General features: G+C 52.2%; 3 protein-coding genes across 13 annotated transcripts in view; 1 reads left to right on the top strand and 2 right to left on the bottom strand.

Moving 5' to 3' along the window:
• The window catches only part of LOC129462633 (serine/threonine-protein kinase Nek4-like), a 39,128-nt gene extending 35,039 nt beyond the window's left edge, over window positions 1-4,089 (bottom strand). For 2 of the 5 annotated variants that reach the window (XR_010115782.1, XM_063618248.1), the window contains exons 1-2: window positions 2,924-4,089; window positions 2,000-2,393 (exon numbers count right to left, since the gene is read on the bottom strand). Coding sequence is in view for 1 of the 5 variants with exons in the window: in XM_063618248.1 (XP_063474318.1) it covers window positions 2,000-2,218 (219 nt within the window). In the remaining 4 variants the exon portion in view is untranslated. Of the gene's footprint in view, window positions 1-1,453; window positions 2,394-2,923 lie in introns of those variants that run through there. The other 3 variants (XR_010115780.1, XR_010115781.1, XR_008650903.2) reach the window with 3 other exon arrangements.
• A 123-nt stretch (window positions 4,090-4,212) lies between these two features.
• Window positions 4,213-14,918, top strand: SNN (stannin). Its single transcript, XM_055242768.2, has 2 exons — window positions 4,213-4,322; window positions 11,734-14,918. Exon 2 carries the CDS (start codon window positions 11,819-11,821, stop codon window positions 12,083-12,085), a length of 267 nt encoding a protein of 88 aa, XP_055098743.1. The 5' UTR covers window positions 4,213-4,322; window positions 11,734-11,818; the 3' UTR covers window positions 12,086-14,918.
• TXNDC11 (thioredoxin domain containing 11) overlaps window positions 14,842-25,991 on the bottom strand; it is a 68,063-nt gene continuing 56,913 nt past the window's right edge. For all 7 annotated transcript variants that reach the window (XM_055242747.2, XM_055242746.2, XM_063618199.1 and 4 more), the window contains 4 exons: window positions 24,049-24,191; window positions 23,606-23,715; window positions 19,909-19,989; window positions 14,842-15,596 (listed from right to left, as the gene is read on the bottom strand). In XM_055242747.2, coding sequence (XP_055098722.1) covers window positions 14,954-15,596; window positions 19,909-19,989; window positions 23,606-23,715; window positions 24,049-24,191 — 977 coding nt within the window. In that variant the 3' untranslated portion in view covers window positions 14,842-14,953. The remainder of the gene's footprint in view (window positions 15,597-19,908; window positions 19,990-23,605; window positions 23,716-24,048; window positions 24,192-25,991) is intronic.

Below are 25,991 nucleotides of genomic sequence, written 5' to 3'. Positions count from 1 at the left end.
AGAGAAAGAAAGAAAGAGAGAGAGAGAGAGAAAGAAGGAAGGAAGGAAGGAAAGAAAAGAAAAGAAAGAAAGAAAGAAAGAAAGAAAGAAAGAAAGAAAGAAAGAAAGAAAGAAAAAGAGAAAGAAAATAATAATAATAAAATTAGCCCAGTGTGGTGGCACAGCTGTAGTCCCAGCTACTTGGGATGCTGAGACGGTAGGATTGCTTGAGCTGGATGGCAGAGGTTGCAGTGAGCCAAGATCACGCCACTGCACTCCAGCCTGGGTGACAGAGTGAGATCCTGTCTCAAACAAAAACAAAACAAAACAAAAAGCTAAGTGGGGTCACACACACCTGTGGTCCTAGCTACTCAGGAGGCTGAGGTGGGAAGATCCGGGGAGGTCAAGGCTGCAGTAAGCAGTGATTGTGCCACTGCTCTCCAGCCTGAGTGAAAAAATCAAGACCCTGCCTCAAAAACAAAGAAAATTAGAAATAAAAAGCAAAGAGTATGTCATTACCATACACAGAAACACAATACCCACATCATACACAGAAGGTAACTGAAACATACACACACAGAAACCCACACACAGTTCAGTTCTAGCTGCAGAGTGTCAACTGCCTGGGATTCTGAGCCTGAGGTCTGTGCTGTCTCCTGGACATAAGGGAGCTGAGCCAGCCTTACAGAGATGCTCAGGCCACACTAGCAGCAAAGGAGGCCTTGCCCCTAGAATGGTGTCTGCTATGGGTTTCAGAGCTGAGTGATGCCCTCTCTGCCTTCCACCTAAACTCACCCTGCAGACCTCACCAGTGGTTCACACCTCACCCTTCAGGAAAAATCCCCTCTGACCACGCAGTTTTCATTTTGTTCTCAGGCCTGGATCCCTTATAGAGATGCCCCAGGAGCAGAGGCCCCCCCACCCGAGCCGGGAGTCCCAGCTGTAGAGTCTCCCTTGAGGCGGAGGCCTCTCCACCCCCCTGAGCAACCCCCTTCCTTGTCCCAGCCGTTATAGCAGCTGGGGGAGTGGGCAGAGGGCCAGGCTGGCACAGGGCACACCAGCTGGACCCCAGCAAGCCCCAAGGAGCTGGGGTGAGCTCATCTCAAGCCCTTAATTATCTTCCTGGCTAATAAGCATCTGAGAACCTCCATCCCTTTCTATAAGGACGAACCCCCGGGACGTGAGGCCAGATGTCACCACAGAGGGAGGTAGAGGAAATGGGCTTGGGGGAGGGGGGCGATACTTCCTGCCTCCTCTTTGTTGGGGAGAGAAAGGTGGGGCTGCAGCAAGCAGTTAGGGTCACAGTTAAGTGTGGGATCCTGTAGCCTATCTCATGGGCTCCAGTGCAGGCTTGGAGCCCACTACCTTGTGACTTTCAGCAAGTGACTTCGCCCTTGCTGCTCAAAGTGTGTCCCTGAATCATCGGCACCACTCGGGAACTTTTGAAAAATGCAGGATTTCGGGCTCAGACCTACTGGGTCAGAAGCTGTATATTTTATTTTATTTATTTTGAGACAGGGCTCACTGTCACCCAAGCTGGAATGCAACGGTGTGATCACAGCTTATCGCAGCCTCAATCTCCCAGGCTCAAGCAATCCTCCTACTTCAGCCTCCCCAGTAGCTGGGACTACAGCTGCCACAGCCAGCTAACTCTTCTTTTTTAGAGATGAGAGTCTCACTACATTTCCAGGGCTGTTCTCAAACTCCTGAGCTCAAGCCATCCCCCTGCCTTGGCCTTCCCCAAAGTGCTGAGATTACAGGTGTGAGCCACCGCACCCGGCCTCATCTCCATTTTTCAGATGAAAAAACTGAGGCACAGAAACGTTCGGCTGTTTTTCCAAAACCACCCAGCAGGAAAGGCTGGAATCTGGCAATCTGACTCCCAGCTTCTATGCTATGCCGAATCTCCCTCACCATTTCCCCCCCAGAATCTTTCCCCTCTAAGTATCCCTGCCTCCCCTGTCATCGTGTTGCCAGTCCTGGCTCTGGGGTTCTTAGCCTGCCCCTCCCAGGTCCTCACCACTAATGAAGTCTCTGCCAACTTGAGGCGGGGACCACAAAGGCTGCTGGAACTGGCTTTGTGGGAAGAACCTATTTCCTTCCATTCTGGGCTTCCAGGTGTGGCTGATGGGGCAGGAGCTGGGCAGATGTGGGGGCGGAGCTGTTCTGAGATGCCCGGCTCTGGCCTGTGGGGCAGCTGGCTGAAAGCTGGGCTCTCCTCTGCCTTTCTGTCCTCCATTCTTGCGCATCTCCCAGCTCACCTCCTGGGCCTGGCTTCCTGGCTAGGCTGCCGCTGGACCAGCCCCGGAGTTCTGCAGTCTGATCATTCATTCATTCAACATCCATGTATTCAGCACCCACTGTGTGTCAGGCACTGTTCTGTAGTCACGGCAGTGAGTGCAATATACCTAGTCCTGGGAGAAAAGACCAAAAGTTCATCACACACTGTCAAAAATGTACAATTTCACAATGCGTAGGCTGGGCATGGTGGCTCATGCCTATAATCCCAGCACTTTGGGAGGCCGGGGCAGGAGGATCACCCAGGAGTTTGAGACCAGCTCAGGCAACAAAGAGAGACCCTATCTCTACAAAAAATTAAAAAACTAGCCGGGCATGGTGGCATGCGCCTGTAGTCTCAGCTACCTGGGAGGCTGAGGTAGGAGGATCGCGTGAGCCCAGGAGTTCGTTACAGTGAGCTATGATTGCACCACTGTACCCCAGCCTGGGCGACACAGCAAGACCTTGTCTCTAAAAAAGAAAAAAAAAGTTGCTTTGTCAAATCTGCCCGCATTCATAGATATAGGCTGAGTGGGAGGATGGCTTGAGCCCAGGAAGAAGTTGGATGGAGGCTGTAGTGAGCTGTGATTGCACCACTGTACTCCAGCCTGAGTGACAGACCAAGACCCTGTCTCAAAAACAAAACAAAAAACCCCAAGGGACTTACTCTTGGCTGGGCGATCAGGGAGGGCCTCCCGAGGAAGGGGCATTTAAGCTGAGATCGGGAAGATGAAGTAGAAGAGTTCCAGCTGCAGGGAGCCACATAGGCAAAGGCCCGGCGGTGGAAAAGGCTTGGCGCACCGGGTGCAGGGAAGAAAGCCCAACGAAGCTGAGTGGAGGGAGTGAGGGCCTGGCCACCTCGGCCTCGTGAGCCCAACCCTCCATGCTCTTCCAGAGGCTTCTGCTTGAGAATGGGAAAGAAGTTTCCAGCAAATAAGGCCCCTGTTCCCAGGAGGAGGTCCCAGCTGGACCTGCTCCCTCCTGTCTTCTCAAGTCCCCTGGGCCACAGAGGCCTTGAAGGACCCACCCTCACCCCTTCTGTGGGCCCCGGGGCTGGCGTGTCCTCTCGCCGATGGCCTTCTTGAGGTGGATGAGTGGAGATTACTCCAGTAACTGGAGCCTCTGTCTTCCTAGGCAGACAGGCCTGGCCTCAAACCCCCTCTCCATCAGGAGCAGGCTGTGGGACTTCAGCTCTTTGGAGCCTCGGGTTCCTCATCTGTAAAATGGGAAGATTCTTTCTTCCAGAGTCATCTTAATAAAATGTGTTGGGCTGTTTATACAGGGCAGGCATTTGGTGGGGGCCAAACCACCGGGTAATTATGCTAAAAATAACCATGATTATAGGTGGCAGAGGGGTGCAAATGCCTCACAGCCCCATTCCGCAGAGGAATGAGAGCTTCTTCAGGGCCGGGACCTTGTCTGGCTAGTGGCTGCTCCCACGACGACTGGCGTGGCAGGCACGTGGTCAGTGTTCCGCCATCGACTGACTGGGCGGATGAATGATACATAAATGAATTCGCGAACGAATCAATGCCCAGCTTCCTCCCGAAGCAAGGTCACTCACCTCAGCGGTCGCGCCTCTCCCCTGCCCCTGCCCCGGATTCCCCGCCACTCTCAGCTCTCGGGGAGTATGCAGCACTCTTCCGTGCAGCGTGCCTCAGTTTCCTCCGCTGTAAGCAGGCGGGACCAGGGCAGCCTGCCGGGGTCGGGATGAGGCTGGCAGAGGAAGGGCGCCTGTAGAGGGGCCCCGTACCCACGGGCGCCCAATCCGCGCTCGCCAGGGCCGAGCCCGCGCCCCGCCCCCCGCGCACAGCCCCCGCCCCACCGCCTGCCGGCCCCGAGCACACGTGACTCCGCCCCGGACCGCCCCGCCCCGCCGTCCCTGCGCGGGCTCCCATTGGCCGCTCTGGGAGGCCACGCCCCCAGCCGGGGAGGAGCCGGACCCCGCCCGCCGCAGCGCGGGGCTCCTGCGTCCCGAGTGCGCTGCTGCCGGACCGGGCGGGCGGGCGGAGCCGGGCCCGCGGGGCTGCTGCGGGGCGATCGGGCCGGGCCGCGGCCGCGCCATGGTGAGCCAGGCGGGGCGGGCCGCGCGCTCGGGCCGGGCGGGGGCTTGGGGGCCCGGGGGCGGGAAGGGGGCGGCCAGGACGGGGAGGGGCGCGCGCGGCGGCGGGGCCGGGCCGGGGTCTGCGGGCGGGGGAGGGGCGGCCCGGCGGGCGCGGCTCGGGGGAGGGTCCGTTTCCAGGGGCCGCGCCCGCGGGCTGGGGTTCTTTGTCAGCGGCGCGATCGGGACAAAGGAGGCGGCGGGGGGCGGAGGCTGCTTTGTGGGGATCGCGGGGCGCTCGCCCCCGCCCGTGCAGCCCCCGCCCGTCCGCAGCTACGCGCCCGCCCGCTTTCCCCCGGCATTTCGGGGTTCTTCAAAATTCTGGGAGCTCCGAGGAGGGCTCCGGGGATCGGGGTCCAGGTGACGTCCGGTGCCCGTCTCGCGGGTAGGGAAACTGAGGCCGGGCCGCAGCGTTCGGCGCCCAGTTCCGTGGGCAGTGGCTGCGCGGCGTGGGCATGCCTGGGTCCCGTGGTCCCCGTCCCACACCCCGCCCTCGTCGGGCCGACTCGAGCTACCTCCCCAGCTGCCGTCCGCTCTCCAGCTGTCGCCCCCTGGGCGGAGCCCCCTCCTCCCTGGAGCCTCGCTTTGCTCCTCCGTAGAGTGGGGGAGACATCGGAGGCGCCGGGTAGGGTGGAACGAGAGGGTGCGTGGAGCGCGCCTGGCACCGCGCCTGCCCTCCGCCCGCGCTCAGCACTCGGGAGCCGCCGGGGCGCTGTCACCCCTAAGTCCTCAGCACCCAGCCCAGGTCGCCCAGCCCGCCCCAGCGAGGGCCACACTGGGGTTCACCTGTCCCCGGCCCCTCAGGCACGCGGGAGAGGAGGTAGGGAGAATGTAGCATTTTAGAGTCTGGGTCGAAATGCGGGATTTTGGATGTAGGTTGCCTGGGTTTGAATCCCTGCGCGTCTACTTTTGAGCTGTGTGACCTTGGGCAATGGACTTAACTTCTCTGAGCCACCGATTTCTGTATCTGCCAAGAGGGAACAGTAATAGCTCAACTGCCCAGGTGTCTTGAGGCAGAAAGGAGACGTCTGCCTGAGCTGTTTATCTCAGTGTCTGGCACATATAATTGCCACCAACTTTCTCCGGCATCTACCAGCAAAGTTGTTTGGCCAAACAGGCCAACCCTGGGGCAGCCTGTGAAAATGACCAGCGGGTGATTCACAGGGTGGGGGCATGAGCCTCTGGCCTGGGCTGAGGAAGATCCTGACTGACCTTGGGGCAGTCCCGGATTAGAGCTCTGCGGGCTCCTGCTTCCTCTTTTGCCACTGGGGAACTTAGGGGGTTCTGGAGCGAGTTTCCTCTTCTGAGGATGGGGGTGTCATGGGTCGGGGTGGAGGATGAAATGACACTGGCCAGAGAGCTGGGCACAGCCCCATCAGTGTCAGTCCCACCGGCATCCGGCCGTTCTTGGTCCTGGCTTCTGGAGGGCTGGGGCCTTGTGTGATGCGTCCTTGTGTCCCACTGGCTGCCAGAGGCCCAGGGCAGAGCGGACATCCCGCCTCGTCCTGGCTGTGTCCAGCAGTGCCCTCTTCTCCCTACAACCCTGTTTTCCCAGTCAGAACCTGGGGCAGGAAATGTTTCTGGTTTGTGAACCGGGGTTCGCTGAAGAGTTTGTTGGCACCCTTGGCAGGTGGCTTTATGGGGGCAGTGTTGAAAGCCCCGTAGGGATGGCTGGCCCCCTGTAAGCAGGGCAGCCCTCCTGGCATCTGTCAAGGAGCCTCAGGAGGTGGCGGCTGCCAGGTGGGGGTGTTTTGCTGGTGGTGAGCCCGGCAATGCTCATGATGTGCCCAGTTGAGTTAGGAGGAGGCAGCGTGTCCCTGGGGAAGGGGTGTTTGTGGCACTGGGCCTGGGCCAGGCTCTGTGCCCTTCTGGCCCTGGGGGTGGGCTTGGGGATCTCTCGGGCTCAGTGTTCTCCCTTTGTCCCTCCTGTAGCACACAGGAAGGTGTGGCTGGTGACATGCAAACCTGGTGACCTCATGTCCCTTTTGTTTTCACTTTTCTTACCACTTCTCATCCTCCCCACGACCTGATAGTTGAGGTCAGGGACTTGTATCCACTTTGCACATTGAGAAACTGAGGCCAAGAGGAGCAGCTTGCTTGGCTGGGCGGAAGCAGGCCACAAAAGTGAGTGCTGGGCTGGGAGGATGGAGGGGACTCCAGCCTGCTCTGCTGTGGGCTGTGGCCCCCCGGGGCCTAGAGCACGTGGAGTGGCCTCTGGAGTGGGATCAGGCTCAGACAAGCCGGGGTCCTGGGAGAGGGAGCAGGACAGGAGGATACCCCTCCCCTCTCTGGTAGCTGGGGCAGGGACTGTCCATTTGAATGGCTCTGACGGGGTGGGGTTCACCCCCGGCTCTGCCCCCATGCTCCTTGGGTCCCAGTTACTGATGTCTGTGGGCCTTGGCAAACCAGGCAGGACAGTGTCAGTAACACCTGCAAGCTTGGGCGGCTGGGAGGAGTGGCCAAGGGCGGTGCAGGCCCCCGCTCACCTGGCATGGCTCAGGCTTATCTTGCTGTTGTTATTCCATGGGACGCGTGTGGGCTCTGCCGGGAGACAGAGTGTGTCCTGTGCTGCAGTTGACCTCCTTTGGGGTTGAGGGTGCTGGGGCAGGGGGTTCTGGAGAGCCTGGGCCTTGGAGCTTGCTTTTATGGTGGGTGGGTGGGATCTGAGAGTCAGGACCCCCTTGGCAGAGGACGGCAGGACTGAAGGCACATGGAGCAGGAGGGTGTGTGTTTGGGGGATCCAGATGGCCTTGGGCTTCAAATGCCAGGCAGAGGGGACACTCCAGCCTGCCCAGAGATTGAAGGCCCAGGCTGTGCTCTGGCCCCTGGCCCCTCTGCACTGGAAAGACCCCTTGGCTCTGCCGGGCTCCCTTCTGGGCTCCCATCCTGCCTACTGGCTTTTTGCTTCACCTCCCTGTGTGCGCCTCAGTTTCCTCACCTGCCAGATGGAGATGCTAGGGTGAGTAGAGGCGGCCACAGCCTTGCTGGATCAGATGCTGGTGGGAATGAATGTGAGCTGCTGTCATGATGGTTGTTGGGTGGGCCAGGATTCCCTTGTGCCAGCCTGGGCATCTCCCCAACCCAAGCTGTGGCCCGTCCCTGTCCCCTGCATCCTGTGGGCTTTACTGGATCAGGGCAAGGGGTTACCCAGCTTGCAAGACACAGCTTTGCTCAGAGGGGCTAGAAAGGAAGAGCAGACAGGTGGGGTCCAGCCAGGCACAGGGGCTTGTGGGTACCTGCTGCCCTCTGTGCTTTGAGTTTCCCAGGGCTCTGCGTCTTGGCCACCCCCTTCCCTCCCTGCCTGCCAGCAAGCATGGAGCCAGCTGCCCCTCCACGGGCTCAGGCCTGCCTGAATCCACTGGCACTCGCCGCTCTGTCCCCACACTAGGCCTGCGGCCTTCTCCCATGCAGTGTGCCGGCTTTTTTGAGTCTGTTGGGACAGAACATGGGGACCTGTGCTCAGGGTCCTGGGAGTGCCCTGGGTGACAGGGACCCCCCACCTATGATCCCCGTGATAACAGGGTCTCCTCTGACTCATCACTGTATCTGCAGGGTGGGAACACTCAACATTTACTGAGCACCTACTGTATACCGGTGCAGGGCAGGGGTACAGATGTGGGGGGGACAGACGGTATCCTCCTTGGACTGCCTTGGAGTCCAGTGCAGGGAGTGAGACAGCAGCCAGGGTACAGCCCCTGAGCCTAGAGAAGAGCAGGTAGCAAGGAGAGCAAATGAAGTAGGGCAAGGCTGTAGTGGTGGGGTGTGGGAGGAGGGGCGCCTGGGTCCAGGGTGGTCTGGGAGGGCAGCCTCCAAGAGGCGCCTTCTGAGAAAGTCCCAAATAGGAAGGTGCCAGCCGTGGGGCAGTCAGGGCAGAGGCGGGAGTGTGGGCTCACAGCGGAGGGTGTGGGGACGCCTGGGGAGGCAGGGAGCTTGGATTCTCTTCTGGTGCTGGGGAGGGTTCTGAGTGGGGAGAACGCCATCACATTTTTGCAAAGATCGTTTCTCAGGAAACATTTGCTGAGTGAATGAAGGAACAGATACACACTTGGGAGGGCCGGACCACAGCCCAAGTGTGACTGTGGCTCAGTCACTGGGCTCTGTGCTCACGGCGGGGCAGAGCCGCACATCTGGGTCTGCCCATGCCTCCTGGCCTGGGGTCAGGGCAGCAGACAGGGTTTTGAGGTCACCACTCCTCTTAGAGAATCCCTTTGAGCTGGGGCCGCCTGTGCCTCAGTTTCCTCATTAGTCCTGGGGCCACTGGTTGAACTGGGGCCCTTGAACTCAGGTGCCTCCTGGCCTGCCCACCTGGCTTTGCCCCGCCTATCCCAGGTCACGGTGCCATTGTTTGATTTTCTACTTCCTGTCCCTGAACCACCCCCACCCCCAAACACACACATTTCCCCTTCCGAATTGATACTGACTTGCCTTCCTGTCCAGAAGCCCCAGGGGAGGGCAGGCACCCCAGCAGGCCCTGTGGACCAGAGGTGCGGGAGAGAGGGAGGTGGGAGGTGGGAGGCACAGGGCAGGTTGGTGTTCTCCCTGCAGGGAGAGAACACAGAGGTTGGGACAAGTGTAGACAGGCTCACCCAGCCATGGTGGGCAGGCTGTCTGTGGGGTCAGAGGGGTCCCCTGTCCAGTCTGGAGGCGTGAGAGAACAGCTAAGTGGGGTTGTGGGACCGGACGGTGGCAGGGGAGAGGCCAGGGTGGTCTGTACATACAAGGGACAGCGCAGGGCCACCGTGGAGCTCATGGCCCGCTGGAGGGGAGGTGGGCGCTAATCAGGTGGCCATGCTCCAGATGCCAGGGCTGCATGCCAAGGCCACTGCTCCAGAGGGAAGGCGCCCGACCTGGACTTCCGGGTTGGGAAGGCTTCCCTGCCAGAGCTGATATTAACCGGGTCAGGGTTTCTTTCTCCAGCTGGGCCATCTGTGTGGTGGGGGCTGCCCTGTGCACGATAGGTGCCAGCAGCATCCATGGTCTCCCTACTAGATGCCAGGAGTGCCACCTGCCCCCAGTTGTGACAACCAGAAGTGGCTCCAGACATGGCCAGATGTCCCCAGGGTGGGGGCACAGTGGTCCTCAGTTGAGAACCACTGAACAAGGGTAAGCCGCCAGAACGTTCTGGGCAGGGGCAACTGCCTGGGCCAGGGCCTGGTGGGAGGGTTCGTTGGGGGGTCAGCGTGGCTGGCGAGCAGGGCATATTGGGGATGTGTAGTGTTCGGTCCTGCAGGCCATTGTGAGGACTTGGAAGGCGTCCTGGCTGCAGTGGCCCCTGAGGGTGGACAGGGAGATCCTTAGCGCCTGCAGCAGCCTGGCTCCTGGAGTCAGGGGGAAGGCAGTGGAATGGAGGGAGGGCATCTCCTCTGCCCAGGGCCCTCTGCAGAAGCTGCCGGTTTCCCCGGGCCTGGTCCCTGGACAGACGCTGGGGGCGTTGACTTAGCTGCCTTTGTCCTTCAGGCAAACCTGGCTTCTGGGGAAACTCCTGGTTGGATAAGAATCATTTCTCCTTAAGGCTGCTGTTCCTCAAGGACGCAGTGGGTTCGACCCTATTTGGAGGGAAAACCTCCTTCCAGTGCTCTCTGCCTGTGCTGATGTCAATCTTATCCAAAGGGAACAAAAAGAAGCCAGACGTGTCGTTCTGAGCGCCGACCGCACACCCAGTCTTGTGTTGAACGCGTCTCGGACCTGTCCTCATCCTCACTGACCCCGGGTGCAGCAAGCGTTTGCTCTGTTTGTGGCAAGCAAGGCAGGAGAGGGAAGAAAGTGCAGGGTCTTGGGACGCCAGAGAACCTGCCAGCCTCAGCACTGCGGGGCAGCAGAGGCAAAGCCCTGGCCTCAGCACGCTCTCACTGGCTGTGCCTTGGGTGTCACCTAGAGGGTTGACAGGGCGCCTGGAGCTGGGGACTCTTAGACCTTATGTGCATTCCATAGCTGCACTGTCCTCCGCCACTTGGCAGGCCCACCCACGGGTGAACTCCGTGGCTCAGCCAGGTGGAGGTGGTGGTCCCAGCCCTCCAACTTCTGGCGTCATTCTTTCAACATGCGGAGCATAGGCTTGGCCTGGCCTGGGAGGGGCTTCATCCTCGCCCCCACCAAAATCAGCTGGTGCCCCGACTCCTGGCACTTGCCGGGGGGGAACCCTCTCCACCTTCAGAGCCTTAGCCCTCACCGTGCCCCCTGCCAGGAACACTCTTCCCCATCAGCACCGCCTCCCTGCCTCTCACCTGCCCACCCAGGTTAGCATCTTGGCACCTGGTCGCTGTGTTCCTAACAATGGCACCCTGTATTGTGAGTGACTGGCAATTGGGGTACTAACCAGTTACAGTCTGGTTCCTTCATTAGATGCTAAGCACCATCAGGGAGGGAGCCTCTGTCCCACCCTCCCTGCCTCCCCAAAGCTCTCCCAAGTGCCTGTCTCCATCTCCCGGGACACTACCCTGTTGCTTGCTTGGTTGGCCTCCGTCCAAACCACACAAGGGACTCTACCGCCCACCTTACTTCTCAGATGGTGTGCCGCATTCCAGGGTTCTTCCCAGGCCCGATGCAGTGCCTGATGACAAAGGCTATTGTCCACTACACCCTCTCACAGGTGTCCCCAAAGGACCTGCCTGTTCTGTATATGATGCCTGTTTGGGAGAGGGACTGATGTCATTGTCATTTTTTTCTTTTTTTTTTTTTTGGAGAGACTCTTGCTCTTGTCACCCAGGCTGGAGGGCTAGAGTGTAGTGGCGTGATCTCGGCTCACTGCAACCTCTGCCTCCCAGCTTCAAGCAATTCTCGTGCCTCAGCCTCCCAAGTAACTGAGATTACAGGCATGTGCCACCATGCCCAGCTAATTTTTGTATTTTAGTAGATACGAGGTTTCACTATGTTGGCCAGGCTGGTCTCAAACTCCTGGGCTCAAGTGATCCGCCTGCCCCAGCCTTCCAAAGTGCTGGAATTACAGGCATGAGTAACTGAGCCTGGCCATTTATCTGCTTTCAAACCCCCATCTCTGGCCATTAGGAGGCCCCAGCTCCCCTCAGTCCCTGAGTGGTCATGAACACTGAGCTGGGGCTGGGCTTCCCGAAGGCGCACCTTCAGCTGAAGAACCAGAACCATGTCTGGCCCTCTGGCATCCTTGGCTGCAGCTGTCGCTGTCGCAGTGTTCCCGGCTCTGCAGCCAGCGAGGGTGACTCACCTGCCTGGTACAGCAGCACTCGGGGTTTCAAAGGTCATGAGCAGGAGCTGGGTGAGCATGGGCGAGCAGACGCCTTCGAACGCCGGCCAGCATGCTTTTTGGCAGGGTGAGGGTGGGACAGGCAGGTCTGAGAACGATTAAAAATAGACCCCGTGGAAGTGCTAACCGCAGTTCGTCAACCTGCTTTGTCTTTCAGGACTCCCGTATCCAGCCTGAGTTCCAGCCTCACTGAGTGGCCACCCCCAAAGTGCTGCCAGCTGAGGAAGCCCCCAGCACTGACCATGTCTATTATGGACCACAGCCCCACCACGGGCGTGGTCACAGTCATTGTCATCCTCATTGCCATCGCGGCCCTGGGGGCCTTGATCCTGGGCTGCTGGTGCTACCTGCGGCTGCAGCGCATCAGCCAGTCAGAGGACGAGGAGAGCATCGTGGGGGATGGGGAGACCAAGGAACCCTTCCTGCTGGTGCAGTATTCGGCCAAGGGACCGTGCGTGGAGAGAAAGGCCAAGCTGATGACTCCCAACGGCCCGGAAGTCCACGGCTGAGCCAAGATGCAAGGCTCCTGGTCCTGTTTGCAGCCGGCCAAGAGGCGCTGGGAGGGGCAAAACCACACGGATGCGCTGCTGTCTGAGAGGAAGGGCTGACACTTGCTGGCATGGCCTCTGCGGGCTTCGTCATCGCATGCACTGATGCCCGGGGACCTGGCTGTCCTGGGCTTCCCCTTGGCCTCCGGGTGAGGCTGCCCACTGCAGGCACTGGGCAGGCCTGACCTTGCTGGGCCTCATGGCCCTGTAGCGCTTTGTTACTTGAATGTCTAGCTGAGCCTGTTTTTGATGGAGCTACTACTGTAATGCGTGAACTAACAAACCTGTGAACTGTAAATAGGCCCCTGGAAGCACGTGCTTAAGCCCTTTTGCTGATTTTTAAAAATATCATCTAGCGCACACAGGACTGGTTTGATTCTGGCTGTACTAATGACAAGCTGAGTCAAGACCCTGGGGGGTCATAGGCTTGTAAAGGCCCACGCCGCAGTCGGCAGGGGTCTCTCATGTGTGTCCGTCTGTGTGTATGTCAAGGAACTGAGATGCCATTTTGGGGTCTTGAGGCTGACCAGTTGGGGTGCTTGGGTGATCTCTGCTTGGTTAGTCATGGGTGGAAGAAGAACCACACCCCCCACACCCCTCTGTTCTTTCTGCAGATAGACTCACTTGTTAAATAGCAGTTCTGTTGAGAGTGGAGTTACTGCAGGGAAGCTACTGGACCTGCCTGGGAGCCAGTGAAGGGCACGCGTCCTGGAGGCTGTCAGCGTCCTTGTAGCAGAGCAGTTTCTTGCCGCTTTGGTCTTCAGCATGCCAAGCCCCCCCCCACCAACCCCACCACCCTCCACCCCAAGTGCAGGCTTCGCTGAAATTGCTCTGGTCCTCGTAGAGCCTGTGGTCTGAAACCCAGTTGGCCCAGGAAAGAGAAAAGGTTGTATGTTTTGTGTTGGTGTTTCCTATTTTCTGCACTGGAGGGAAGGGGACTGTTGAGGTTCTTTCTTCTTCTTTTCCTCTTTCCTTTTCACACCACTTGGCTTCCTTTCCTCTCTGATGACTGCCCGCCTGTGGGGTCCTGACTTCACTTTCCTCAGCGGGTCTCCAGTCCCCTGACCCAGCTCTAAAGGCACTTAGGACCCAGGGAACGTTTCTCACATGCACATTCCCGTAAGAGCCACCAGACTGCTTCCTGTCAGCCTGTGCTTGCGGCAGGGAGCCGGGACAGGGCAGAGGTGAACTTTAAGTTCAGGACTTGACTGTCCCACAGGTGGTGAGTTGGTGGCTCTCTGGTGAGCTAGTGTCTCCACAGCCTGTCTCCAAGGCCTCCCCTGCGTACACTTCAGTGAGCTCACTTTGATTTTTAATCCCACCACAAGCACATACTAATTTTATTTATGATTCAAATGTGACTCGTGCCTGCCCATCCCTGTAATAGATGGAAGGTCAGCCCTGGCCTAACCACAGAGCACTGGCCCTTAATGCCTGAGCTCAGAGCTCTGGCCTCCTGCTCAGACTAAAGGCACCTCCTCTGGCCTCACCCAAGCCTCTTCTAAAAACCATGTTGAATGAATCCACGTTCTGGAACCCCAAGGCGGGAGAAGTAGGGAGCTGTTCGTTTAAGCAGCATACACCTAAATTGGGGGTTTAAACATTAAGTAGGAGCTTGGGGTGGGAAGAGGGACAGCTGGCTGGGCCACCTGAGCAGAAGGTAGTAATGAAACACCTCAGTTGGGCTCTTGAGAGCCCTTAGGAAGCAGGAGAGGCAACACCTCTGGCTACTGATGGTGTGGCAAGTTCAGAAGAGGTGGTAGTATGGTAGGCGTGATGTCAGCAGAAGCCCTGTAGGCTAGGTGGGCAGGACGCGTGGTGGGGGCCACTGAAACCAGGCCTAGGAGGGAGAACAGAAGTTCCGAAGGTGCCGACTGGAAGATGAGGGAAAAGGTTTGCTTTGGTGACTGAGAAAAGGCTGGGGCATGTGATCCATCCCCTCACGTTTCAGAACTTCCAGGCTTTCTACCTCGACTCTCACCGCAGCCAGCACATACACCTAGGCTGTTTTTCCTTCCTCCACACCTGAGGGATGCAGGAGCAGCTAGGATCTGCATTTTCAGGTTCCGAGCCTGACCCCTAGAACTGAGCAGTGCTCGATTGTCAGACTTGGCCTGTGGTTTTGACCTTGCCAGTGAAGTTTCGGTTTTGAAGTGATTAAACGTCACTTTCTCATCAGTTTCACTTCTGGAGGTTTTCTTATCCCACTCCCTGGTGCCAGGGATGTACCTGGGAGTTTGAATCAGGCCCATCTGAACATGGCAGCCGTGTTGGGTGAAGGTCAGGGGCTCAGTGAGGCACTGGGGGGGTTTTCGGGAGGAAAATGAAAATGCCTCTAGAACGAGTGAACCACATCATAGCTCTCACTGTTCTGATTTTTCAATAGCTACTTTTTTTTTAGCATTGACACCAGAGCCACACTCAAATGGCTTAGTAGGTTATGACCTCTCTGAATTATTTTTGAATGCCCAACTGTTGCATTCAAGTTTTCTGACTAATAAGAAATTCAGCATTCATCCTTTGTATCACTGCAGAAGCAACAGTGGGGGGACAGGGAGGGAACTCTTGACACTGAGCCACTAAAATATGGACTAATTTTTTGGACAAATCTTCAAACAGACTGTGCTACTGTATTTGTCTCAAAGCTACCAAGTTTGTGCAATAAGTGGAAGGGATGTCATCCCTCTTCAATAAATGCTGAGTGACATTCAAGCTGATTTTCTAGACCACTGAGAAAATCTTTATTTACAATAAATTTCAATAAAATTTGCATAAATATATTCCCAATGTACAATTTTCACCTCTGATTTCTTCATGTCGTTTAAAAAGTTAGTCTGTCCTGTTCTCGTTATTCCTTTCAGACACCAGTGTGGCACTGACATTGGCAGGTGGAGGGGAGCTGCCAGGGAGCTGGGGGGTGCCTGAGGGCTCAGGCTGCTTGAGGCGGACCTCTCTCTGGGCCGCCAGGCTTTCAGCTCCATCCCTGCCCTCCAGTTTCCTCTCCATGGTCGCCAACAGGATCTTGAGCCATGTGTTCTCGGTAAGGAGGTTTTCTGAGGCATCGGCCAGCTCCTGCAGCTTGCGGGCCAGCTCCTGCAGCTCGCGTGTCTTCTGCTCATAGAGGGCCTGCAGTTGCTCACTGTGCGCGCGGAGCAGGCTGTGCTGCTCCTCCAGGGCCCGCTGCTGCTGCCGCAGCCGGTGCTCATCTCTGCGGGCGCTGGAGAGCTGGGACTCCACCTGCACTTGTGCTCGCTGGAGGCTGCTTATTTCTGCTCTCAGTTTCTGGATCTCTCTCTCCAAGTGGGAGATGTGCCCCCGCTGTAAGACTGCCTCGCTCTGAAGACACTCCTTGGTAGGAGAGTTAGCCACGTTCTGGGGGCTGGAAGCAGGGTCTGAGTGATGCAAAATGAACCTCAACAGGTTTGGAAGCGTGATGGGGAGGTCTTCGGGGTATTTCACACTTAGGTCCTTTCTGGAGAGAAAGGGAAAGGAAGCAAAGACGGGGGGAGTCACACCAACACAATTAGTCCAAAAGCAGACTGTACCTGAGGCCAGGCCATCTACTTCTCACCAAGAAAAGACATTCTGTGGATTTTACTTACTGAAAGTAAGGAAAATGTTGCCTGGGCAAGAAATTCTCTACAAACCTGAGGCTGTCCCATATGCTCGTTCTGTAATTAAGATGGCTTATCTGTTCCTGAAGCCAGAGATCAGCTTCACCCACACCTTTCAAGAAAGACAAGAGCACCTAGGCCCAGGCCTAAAGCCAGTGATGCAGGGCCCCAGGAGTGTGTGGGTATGGGGCCTCTGTGTGCTCGGAGATGCCCAGCGGCTATGTCAGGAAGAGCATCCGGGGAGGCAGGAGTGTCCCACCTATGTCCCTCTTGTGCCCCCTGACAGTGCCTGGTGAAACAGGAAGAACTTGAAAGATACTCAGTCTGTTTCTTTAGCAAGCATTTATTACACATTCTCTAAGGCAGGGGTTCTCAACTGGGGGCGACTCTACCCCCACTCCCCAGGTACATCTGGCTCACACTCGGCAACCTGATACCTGGCAAACAGCCTAACCAAGGGACTATGAATTCAGGCTGCCCGGCCCTGAGAGCACAGAGTAAGGAAGGAAGGTGACATAGGAAGGGGTTTTCCCTACAGCCTTGTTCCAGGTCCTGATCTAGAGATCTAGAAAATTCCTCTTCAGAACTTGTCATTTAATCGTCTGATGATGTTTCTCTCACACATCTATCTACCTGTGCCTGTACAGTCTGGCTGCAATTGATCAAAACTACCAGCTTTATGCACTTAGGTATGAGGTGAGCCGGCAGCCGAGTTTGTCTCCCTCAGGTGTTAACAGAATGGAAGTCAACAGCAGGGACTCCAGAGCCTGGCTGCCCAGGGCCACTTGTCCCGGCCGTAAACTGTTTTATAATTTTGGGGTAAGCATTCAACCATCCCCTCCTTCAAAGCTGTTTTCTTAACATATAAGATTTCTTCAAGTGTGGCCCAGCCATTCAAATGACAAAGCTGGGTGTGGTGCTGTGTGCCTGTAAATCCCAGTGCTTTGGGAGGCTGAGGCGGGAGGATCGCTTGAGGCCAGGAGTTTGAGACCAGCCTGGACAATATAGTAAGGCCTTGTCTGTATAAAAAGTAAAATAAAAAAATTAGCCGGGCAAGGTGGCGCATGCCTGTAGATCCAGCTACTTGGGAGCCTGAGGTGGGAGGATCACTTGAGCCCAGGAGTTCAAGGCTGCAGTGAGCCATAATTGCACCACTGCCTGGGCAAGAGAGTCAGACCTTGTCTCAAAAACAGAAAACAAAAAAAACCCACAACAACTGAAAACACATCGTGGCCCTGTCAAGTGGGCCCATGGAAGAATACCAGATGCTGGACCTGCCCCCACGTTCTGCGGCACAAGCCTGGTCTTGTAAGGCAGAGTAAAGGTGAATTACTTCCCAGAAAAAGCTGCCAAGATCCCTCAGGATGTCTACCTCCAGACATTTACAGGACAGTGACACCTGTGAGCATGCTATCTGCTAACTAAGAGGTCTTGGTGCACTCTCCATCAATGTCCCTAATGGGCACACTAAAATACTGCCACACTTTGTGAAAGTAGCAGGGACGGAGAATGTCAACAGTCTACTTCCAGGAAAGCAGTCATGTGAAACTATGGTGGGAAGAGGTCCCCATGTCTATGAAACTCTCCTCTAACCCTGAGGGAGTGGCAGGGCACACCTCTAAAAAACTGTGATTCTTCCCCTGGGACACATCAGAGTCTCTTGGTGGACAGGAGCACCCATCTCCCCCTTATCACCCTGGCCCAGGGCCAGGCCAGAGCACCTATATTTTGAAATGTCACACAGAGTCTGCTGCAAGTGCTGGCTGGAGGAGCACCTGCTCGGTGGAGCAAGTGGCTCCAAGACGCCTCTGCACAGGAAGGCTATGTCTCCCTCAAGGCCCCACCCCTTCCTCTTCCTCCCGAGGACAGGCTCTTGCATTTTTTTCCTTCATGATTTTTATAAATCAAGACATGTTCTTTGTAGACAATCTGCAAGGGATGTAAAAACATACAAGCAGCACCTTCAAATCACTTGCAATCTCACTCCTCTGAAGTCATCAATGTTAACACCTCAACATTTTCCCCTCTGTGAACATCTCCATCTAGCACATGCACAAGTTTATATTTTATCACAGTAAATATACAATTTCACATTCTTTTCACTAAAAATAGCATAAGCAGGTGGACAATGAAAAAGGTCTTATTACATGTTATCCAACAGCCTTTTTCATTTCCTCTTTTGCAAGCTGTCAGCTCACGCTGTTTGCCCATTTACCTTCTGGCTAAACCAAACACTCGCTTGGGACCAGCTCATGATGAGCATACTTTACTTCTACCATTTATTTTTAGGAAATGAGAAAAATTCCATTCCAAAGCCATAAAGCTTTGGTTTACCAACCTCCTTACATTAAAAGAGAAGTGGACAGTCTTCTTATGTTCAATATTTAGAAACGACAAGGGTAACAGCCTGCAGCAAGTGCCCAGCATGGGGCCAGAGAAATGCGCACATCTTCACGTTTACCACACCAGGCAGCCTAAGAATGAAGGTCACTCAGCCCAGACGCAGGTCTCCAGATGACGCCCCACCCTGCCACCTGTTCCGCCTGTGTCTCTCTACACAGATGCATTTCTGCCAGCTGCCGAGAACTTCTTCATTAAAAGGCATGTCTGGGTGCTAAGATTTTAATATTTTTTCAAACTATGCTTGGAATTCAAAAATTATACATCATTAAACTACATGCCCAACTTCTGTCCCACACAGATGAAAGTGTTAGTGTTACTGTGCGTGATTCCTGGACTATGTGGTAATTTAAACACTTCTTAGAAAGAAAAAGCCTCATCACAACTCAGTCGGCAGCAGAAAAGGGTGAGTCACACTCTGTTTTTAGTGCATGATGTGACAAGACCCTACTACCACAGAAGTACTACCACAAAAATTCTTTAAAATACAAAGCAAAAACCAAGGGAGTGATTCAACAGATATGAAGGAAACACTCTCCTAGAGAAACATAACAAGCTGAATCGCAAAAGGGAAGCAGGAAATTAAAACAGCAAACGTCATACATGCGAGCCAGTGAACTCCCTAAATGATGCTGCAGACACTTTCTCCTGGAGAGAAGATATTGTCAAAGCCATGTGAGTGGGTCCCCAAAAGGACTCAACTTTCTAAAAACCAAAGGGAATCTACAAAAAGGGAGCAAATATCCAGTGTATAAGGCTCTAAAGGACCAAGAGTTAATTTCTTTTCCCACTAAAACATCTGCATCTACGTTCACTAACTGGAAGTCCGCTCCCCCTTATTAATGTCCTGCTTGCCGGGGCTTTCGGGGTAGTTGCTGTTAAGAACTGCGCCTGGAATGCTGATTAGGCACGCATGAAAAAACCAAGCGACCATCCCATGGCGGACTTTCACAGCAGTCTGCATGCATGGGAGAAAACCCCTTTGCAGGGCTCCTGGAATCCGAGACAAGGATGTGCCATGGGTAAGAAAACCACCCTGTCCTCTGTACGAGAGGGATGAGGAGCTACTGGGAGGCCAACTGAGAGACAAGCAAGTGGAAGGCTGGGGGCAGGCAGGGCTCCACAGATTCTCTGCTGTTTTGCCCCACACAAACATTGCACCACTGCACTCCAGCCTGGGCAACAGAATCCTGTCAGTCTCTACGTCCTCCATGTGTTCACATAGGTCACGAAAGCTAAGAATTCTCACGGCCACATTCAAGCTTGGGTAAGAGATAGACTGGGAAGAACAACTTTTAAAAGATCCATACCACACATAACATCCTGACACTACAACCCGTTTATGTCCCTAAGGACACTTTTTTTTTTTTTTTTTGAGGCAGAGCCTCGCTCTGTCACCCAGGCTGGAGGGCAGTGGTATGATCTTGGCTCACTGCAACCTCCGCATCCCAGGTTCAAGAGATCCTCGTGCCTCAGCCTCAGAGTAGCTGGGATTACAAGCATATGTCACCATGCCTGGCTAATTTTTGTATTTTTTGTAGTGATGGGGTTTCACCATGCTGGCCAGGCTGGTCTCAACCTCTTGAGCTCAAGCAATCTGCCTGCCTCAGCCTCCCAAAGTGCTGGGATTACAGGCAGGAGCCACCACGCCTGGTTCCTAAGGGAACATTTTTTGAACACAATGAATGATTTACATCTTAAACTCATTTCATTTTCAGACCTCCACAAAAGAATCCCAACTGCCCACCAGTGAAAAAAATTCGGCATTACCTGTTGCAGGGAAAAAACAAGACAGTAGGAAGACGATCGACCATAAATTCCCAAGGAAGGTCATTCTGAGACACATCAATCCTGGCAAAGGGAAAGAACAGAAATGGCAGAAGATCAGCCCAAGAAACACCAACTTGAAAGAACCTTCTCAGATAACTTCAAGAACCTGGTGCATTTTTTACACCCCACATTGGGCTAGTCCCTTCTCGATGAATGCACTACCAGGTATGAGCTGGGTGCTGATACTTCCAAGACATGCAACATTCTACTACGTGGACGCTTTCCACTGAGTGGCAATGCGATGTCCTGAAAGTAAAAATGAACTTGCAGAAAACGCTGCACTGACACCTGAGGAGTCATTCACTCCTCACCTGACAGGATCTAGCCAAGTATTTTAATCCCTGAATAGCTCTGGGAAAAGAAAGGAAATTACTGAGCAAAATACATCAAGCCCCTCTGAAGATGGAAAATTATACCCTCTTTATGTTGTAAATCTGGATAGAGGCCAAAAACAGCCTATTTTCTTAGCAGATTTGACATTAATTTTCTAATACAGAAAATGACATCTGTACGAACTCACCCAGCCTGTGCTCAATCACTGTGGGAGCTAACCGCAACTGCTCTAGAGGCCTGACCCAGGCAGCTGGCACAGAGCTGGGCACACAGCTGGGCGCCCACACTCAGGCTGAGCAGACATGGAGCCACAAAAGCATCCTTGATGGAAGGGGCTGCATCCTCCTTGCGGAGGGGCTACTTAGCTACTATTCATAAACAGTGCACACAAAAGATGAACATGTTTTCAATCATTACCTTGACAGAAGTTTTTAGAAAGCATAACTGGGGGGAGTGAGGGTGCGGTAAGTGTCATGTATTTGTCCAAAAGGATGAAATCTGCTTTTCAAAAAATGGCACAACCAGGCTGAGAACAGTGGCTCATGCCTGTAAACCCAACACTTTGGGAGGCCGAGGTGGGTGGACTGTTTGAGCCCGGGAGTTCGAGACCAGCCTGGGCAACATGGGCAAACCCTGTCTCTACAAAAAATTGGCCAGGTATTCTGGCACATGCCTGTAGTCCCAGTTACTTGGGAAGGTGGGAGAATCACCTGAACCTGGGAGGTTGGGGCTGCAGTGAGCTGTGATTGCACCACTGCACTCCAGCCTGGGCAACAGAGTGAGACCCTGTCTCAAAAAAACAACAACGCCGGGCGCGGTGGCTCACGTCTGTAATCCCAGCACTTTAGGAGGCTGAGGCGGGCAGATCACGAGGTCAGGAGATTGAGACCATCCTGGCTAACGCGGTGAAACGCCCCCCGTCTCTACTAAAAATACAAAAAATTAGCCAGGCATAGTGGCGGGCACCTGTAGTCCCAGCTACTCGGAGAGGCTGAGGCAGGAGAATGGCGTGAACCGAGGAGGCAGAGTTTACAGTGAGCCGAGATTGCGCCTCTGCACTCCAGCCTGGGCGACAGAGCGAGACTCCGTCTCAAAAAACAAACAAACAAACAAAAAACCAACAGCAACAAAAGGCATAACCAAATGAAAACCATTTACCAAAAGTTTACTAACAAAACAGCACTCCTGCCTCACCTGTGCCAGCCTACCTAAAACATTAGTGTTCCTTTCTAAACAAGTGGCATTGAACACTATATTCCATAATTAAATGCTTTTTCTCACCTGATTCTTACTTCAAAGAAAGCAAACTATAAAATTAAAACATTGTAAAAATCCACTCAGAATTCCATTGGGCTAAATAAGGCCCCCCTTTCTTATGCAGGCTTGGTCTATATGCTTACTTTTTTTTTTTTTTTTTTTTTTTTTTTCTGAGACAGAGTCTTGCTCTGTCGCCCAGGCTGGAATGCAGTGGTGCGATCTCAGTTTACTGTAACCTCCAGCTGCTGGATTCAAGTGATTCTCCTGCCTCAGCCTGCTGAGTAGTTGGGACTACAGGCATGTGCCACCACACTTGGCTAATTTTTGCATTTTTAGTAGAGACAGGGTTTCACTATGTTGGCCAGGCTGGTCTCGAACTCCTGGCCTCAGATGATCCGCCCGCCTCAGCCTCCCAACATGCTGGGATTATAGGCATGAGCCACTGCACCCAGCCTATATCCTTCCATATTTTTAAGAACAGTTGTCATATATTTCATACTCTGTTCTTTTCCATTAATTGTATGAAAAGCACTGTTAAAGGATAAAAACTCCATTAAATGCCCAGCCATAATTTGCTTAAACATTCATCTCCTGGTGGATATAAACAATGCTATAATGATGAGCTCATGCTTCTTCGGAATTCCTATTCCATTACTTTTCCAAAGTAAAATTAACTGGGTCAAAAATGTGTTAACTGTTTTTGTTGATTTCTTGCAAATGTTGCCAAAATGTTTTCCAAAAGAGTTACGGCAATGTACTCATTCCATTAGATACATCTGACTGCAGTTTCCATTTTATTTTATCAACACAAGATTCTGTCACTTAAAACCACTGATTACTTTAATATGTTAAATGATACTTTGTTACTGTTTTAATTTACATTTATTAGGTTATAATTTCCCCTTGTTTATTTACTCTCTCCTCTTAAAAGAAAAACCTGCTCACGTCCTTTGTTCACAATGGAATCGTCTCAGCCATTTTCTAAACCATTTTAATTTCGGGGGAGGCTGGAGTATGAATGCCTGACTCAATCCTGGCCCCTCATTTGCAGCTTGAAACTCTGGGCAACTTGTCTAATCTTTCTATGTCTCAGTTTCCTCCTCAATACAAACAGCACTTTCTTTTTTTAACTAGAGTGCCTTCACTAAGCATCGCAAGGACTCAATCAGGTAATATGTATATCAAAAACTCTCCCAGCATAGTAACTCCTCAGATTTGGCTTTAATTATTACTTACAGTGCATATAACAGGTGACATACAGACATTGGAAAATATATTAATGGTCCCCCTTTTTGTCTGCTTTCCCTGTTTTCACTGCACTTATTTCTAGTGGAATCTGTCCATTTTTCTTTCTTTATTTTTCCAACTGCTTCCACTTCGGAAAGTTTCCATCTCCCAGAGGAATCAGCAAATCCTATTTTTTGCTTTGATTTTTTATATTTAACTCTTATCTATCTGTAGGGTTTTGGGGGAAGTGGGGGGTTAAATGTGAAGTTTTCCCTACCCAAAACTGCTTACTACCCCATCTAAAAACTCTGTATTTGAGCCTTCTTTTTCCAAAAAATATTTTTAAAAATCTTGTTTACTCAAAAGCGCACATACAGTACCCATGGAATCACAATACTAGAATGTGGATATCTACCGATCTTTCCTTTTAATTTCACAAATGAGGTAAACCAGGGCTGGTGGAGAGATCTGCTTGGGATCCCAGGAGCCACTGGCATTGCCTGGGGCAAATGTCCCATGGTATTCCAAGAGGCCATCCTGGCAACCAGGTCAGTGCTCTCCCCACAGAACTGCACTCAGCCACCTATGAATCTAGTCAGGGCTAAACATCAACATCATGGAAGGAACACTCAGAATTCATGAGGAAAAGTTCAGTTTCAAAGAGGCTTTGCTCATGGCTTCAACCTGACAATTAAATTCAGCCAAGTCCTACCAAAGGTTAATGGAAAATGGGCAGACCCTCACACACCATACGGCTAAGTTGCAAATAAGAGTGAAAACGCGCATACAGCCCAAAGCGCTGCAGAAGAGGCCTGCTTACCTTGCCACAGTGAATGTGTCCATGGGCAGGTTCCGAGCTAGCTGGATGAAGACGTGGTTGAGGGATGGACAGAAGCCACACCACGGAGCGTAATAGAGCAGGAGAACGTCCTGTGGGAAGGGGAAGACAGATGTTACTTGCGCCAGGAAATGGGCTCTTCATTTCTTTCCTCCTTGCTTAGAATCCAGCAAGCACTCGATAAATGCTACCTATGCAAATATTACAGTGAAAATTTTCATCTTTAGGTCTTTCCAATTCTGTGCTTTCTGGAGCACTTTTCTGAAATTTAAAAACCACATATAATTCATTCACGGTCCATAATTGGGCCGTCACGTGCTTACTCTTCTATACATCAAAAACAGCTGCTCACCCCAACAACTGCAGTTTGGAAATTATTTTAAGAGGGACAGATGGCTTGACTTTTGCCTCTCATGACTCCATACCTGTTTTTGAAGGACTACTTCCCAAAAGGTATCAGTTGTCACTTCAGTGATTAAATGCTGAGACAGGAACTGGGCAGAGCCACTTCCAATGAGATGCCTTTTCAAGGGACTATAGAGAATGCTGAAGTTTTGAATAAAAGACTCTAAAAATAAAAAGAAAATGAGATCAACTCTCCTCTAGGTACAAGGAGAATAGCTGGCCTACTTTTAAACTCCACATTTTAAAAACTCAAATGACTTCATAGGCTCACATTTTTAACATTTCACCTATCAGCAAAACCCCAAACAAAGCTGCCCGGGTGGCATCAGGTTTAGCTCTGGTAGTATTAACTCAGCTGACAGTAATGTAGATATCAAAACACTATGCAGTGTTAGATGCTCTAATATTCATAGACTGTTCTTTTTTTAAAAGGACTGGTCCACAAATAGACACCAAGTGAGACTGTATAAATGATCAACAAGCCACAATCTTTTCAAGAAATTTCACCCTATAATACTAAGACCTTTAAGCTTAACTACAAATGTAGCAATTGCACAAGCTACAGTAATGTGGAATGTGTTTAAATGCTCATTAATTTGAGGACAAGGAGCTACAGTTTTTTGTTTCCTTTATTAAGGTTCTTTAAGTTTCTTTTTTTAAAGGTTAAGAAAAAATTATATGTAGTAGAAAAATACATAAAACCCATAATAATAAAAAACCTGACTTGAACCAACAGTTTTACCACAAATTCTGCCATCTTCAGAGTCCTTTGCTTCATCTGAAACAATACTAATTTGAATTTTTCTTTTCTTTTTTTTTTTTTTTTAAAGATACAGGGTCTCGCTCTGTTGCCCAGGCTGGAGTACAGTGCTGCAATCATAGCTCACCGTAGCCTTAAACTCCTGGGCTCAAGCGATCCTCCTACCTCAGCCTCCAGAGTAGCTGGGACTACAGGCATACACCACTGCACTCAGCTAAAGTTTCAGTTCTTTTTCTTTCTTCTAACTCCCTCCATTTTGAGGTGCAATGGGCAATGCAGTGTGCAGAATGGAAGAGGAAGTGAAGAATGTCATGTGAATACTAAAGAGAATTCACGATCAGCATCTGAATAACACTTAGCTGGCTATGTTTTTGAAACATGAAACCAAGAATTATTTCCTAATCTGAATAAAGCCTCAATTCTGAAACTGGCCTAGAGACAGCTGATTTATGAGTTAAGTCTCTAAACCAACAATGACACACAGTAGGTGTTTTTTACAAGCTCCCTAAAAATTCTGTCGCTAACTACAAGACAAAGAACAGCCAGGCTAAACATTTCAGAGAAGATACAGAAGATGGAAAGAAATCTAAAGAAGGCTTCTTTCAATTACCCTTAAATTCAAAGTGAACACATTATGAGGTCATTAAACACTTGAGCATTACTGAATGGAATTCAGGAAAATCTAATACAGACTACCTCAAAAATACATGCTTGTGGGAGCACTGACCCCATTTCTCTGGAGTCTATTTCCCCTTTAAAAAAAAAATGCTTGTTTCATTTTAAGAAAGCTCAACACATCAACATGACTTTAGAAAACATTAATTGGGAGTAATCTATAATATCAACAGATTATGCCCTTCAAAAAGTGACTGGTCACAGGGTTCTTTTAAACAGTGAGGAACTCTTGGATTTATAATATGTAACTTGATATAGACAAATCAGTATTTACATAAAGCCTTTTCACAAATGTGTCTAATGTAAGAAACAAGCTTCACCTGGATTTGAAAGAGGATGGCTAAAAGGACTCATATGTAGAAGCTCTGAGTCTACTGTTGATTTCATACTTTGTAAAACTTGAAATGAAAGGTTTCCTTTCCTACCAAATTCCTCCTTTCTCCATTCGGCATACACTGACCCTCTCTCACGTTTCCAGTGAGGCTGAACTAACATGGCTTTTGAATTCTCACTTCATTGTGTGTAGTC

Source organism: Symphalangus syndactylus, chromosome 14 (assembly GCF_028878055.3).
Source record: "Symphalangus syndactylus isolate Jambi chromosome 14, NHGRI_mSymSyn1-v2.1_pri, whole genome shotgun sequence".
NCBI classification, from domain to species: Eukaryota; Metazoa; Chordata; class Mammalia; order Primates; family Hylobatidae; genus Symphalangus; species Symphalangus syndactylus.
This window is presented reverse-complemented; position numbering and strand designations above follow the sequence as displayed.

Excerpts from the sequence above, each read along its gene's own strand:
- SNN (XM_055242768.2), top strand. The coding sequence starts at position 11,819 with ATGTCTATTATGGACCACAGCCCCACCACGGGCGTGGTCACAGTCATT.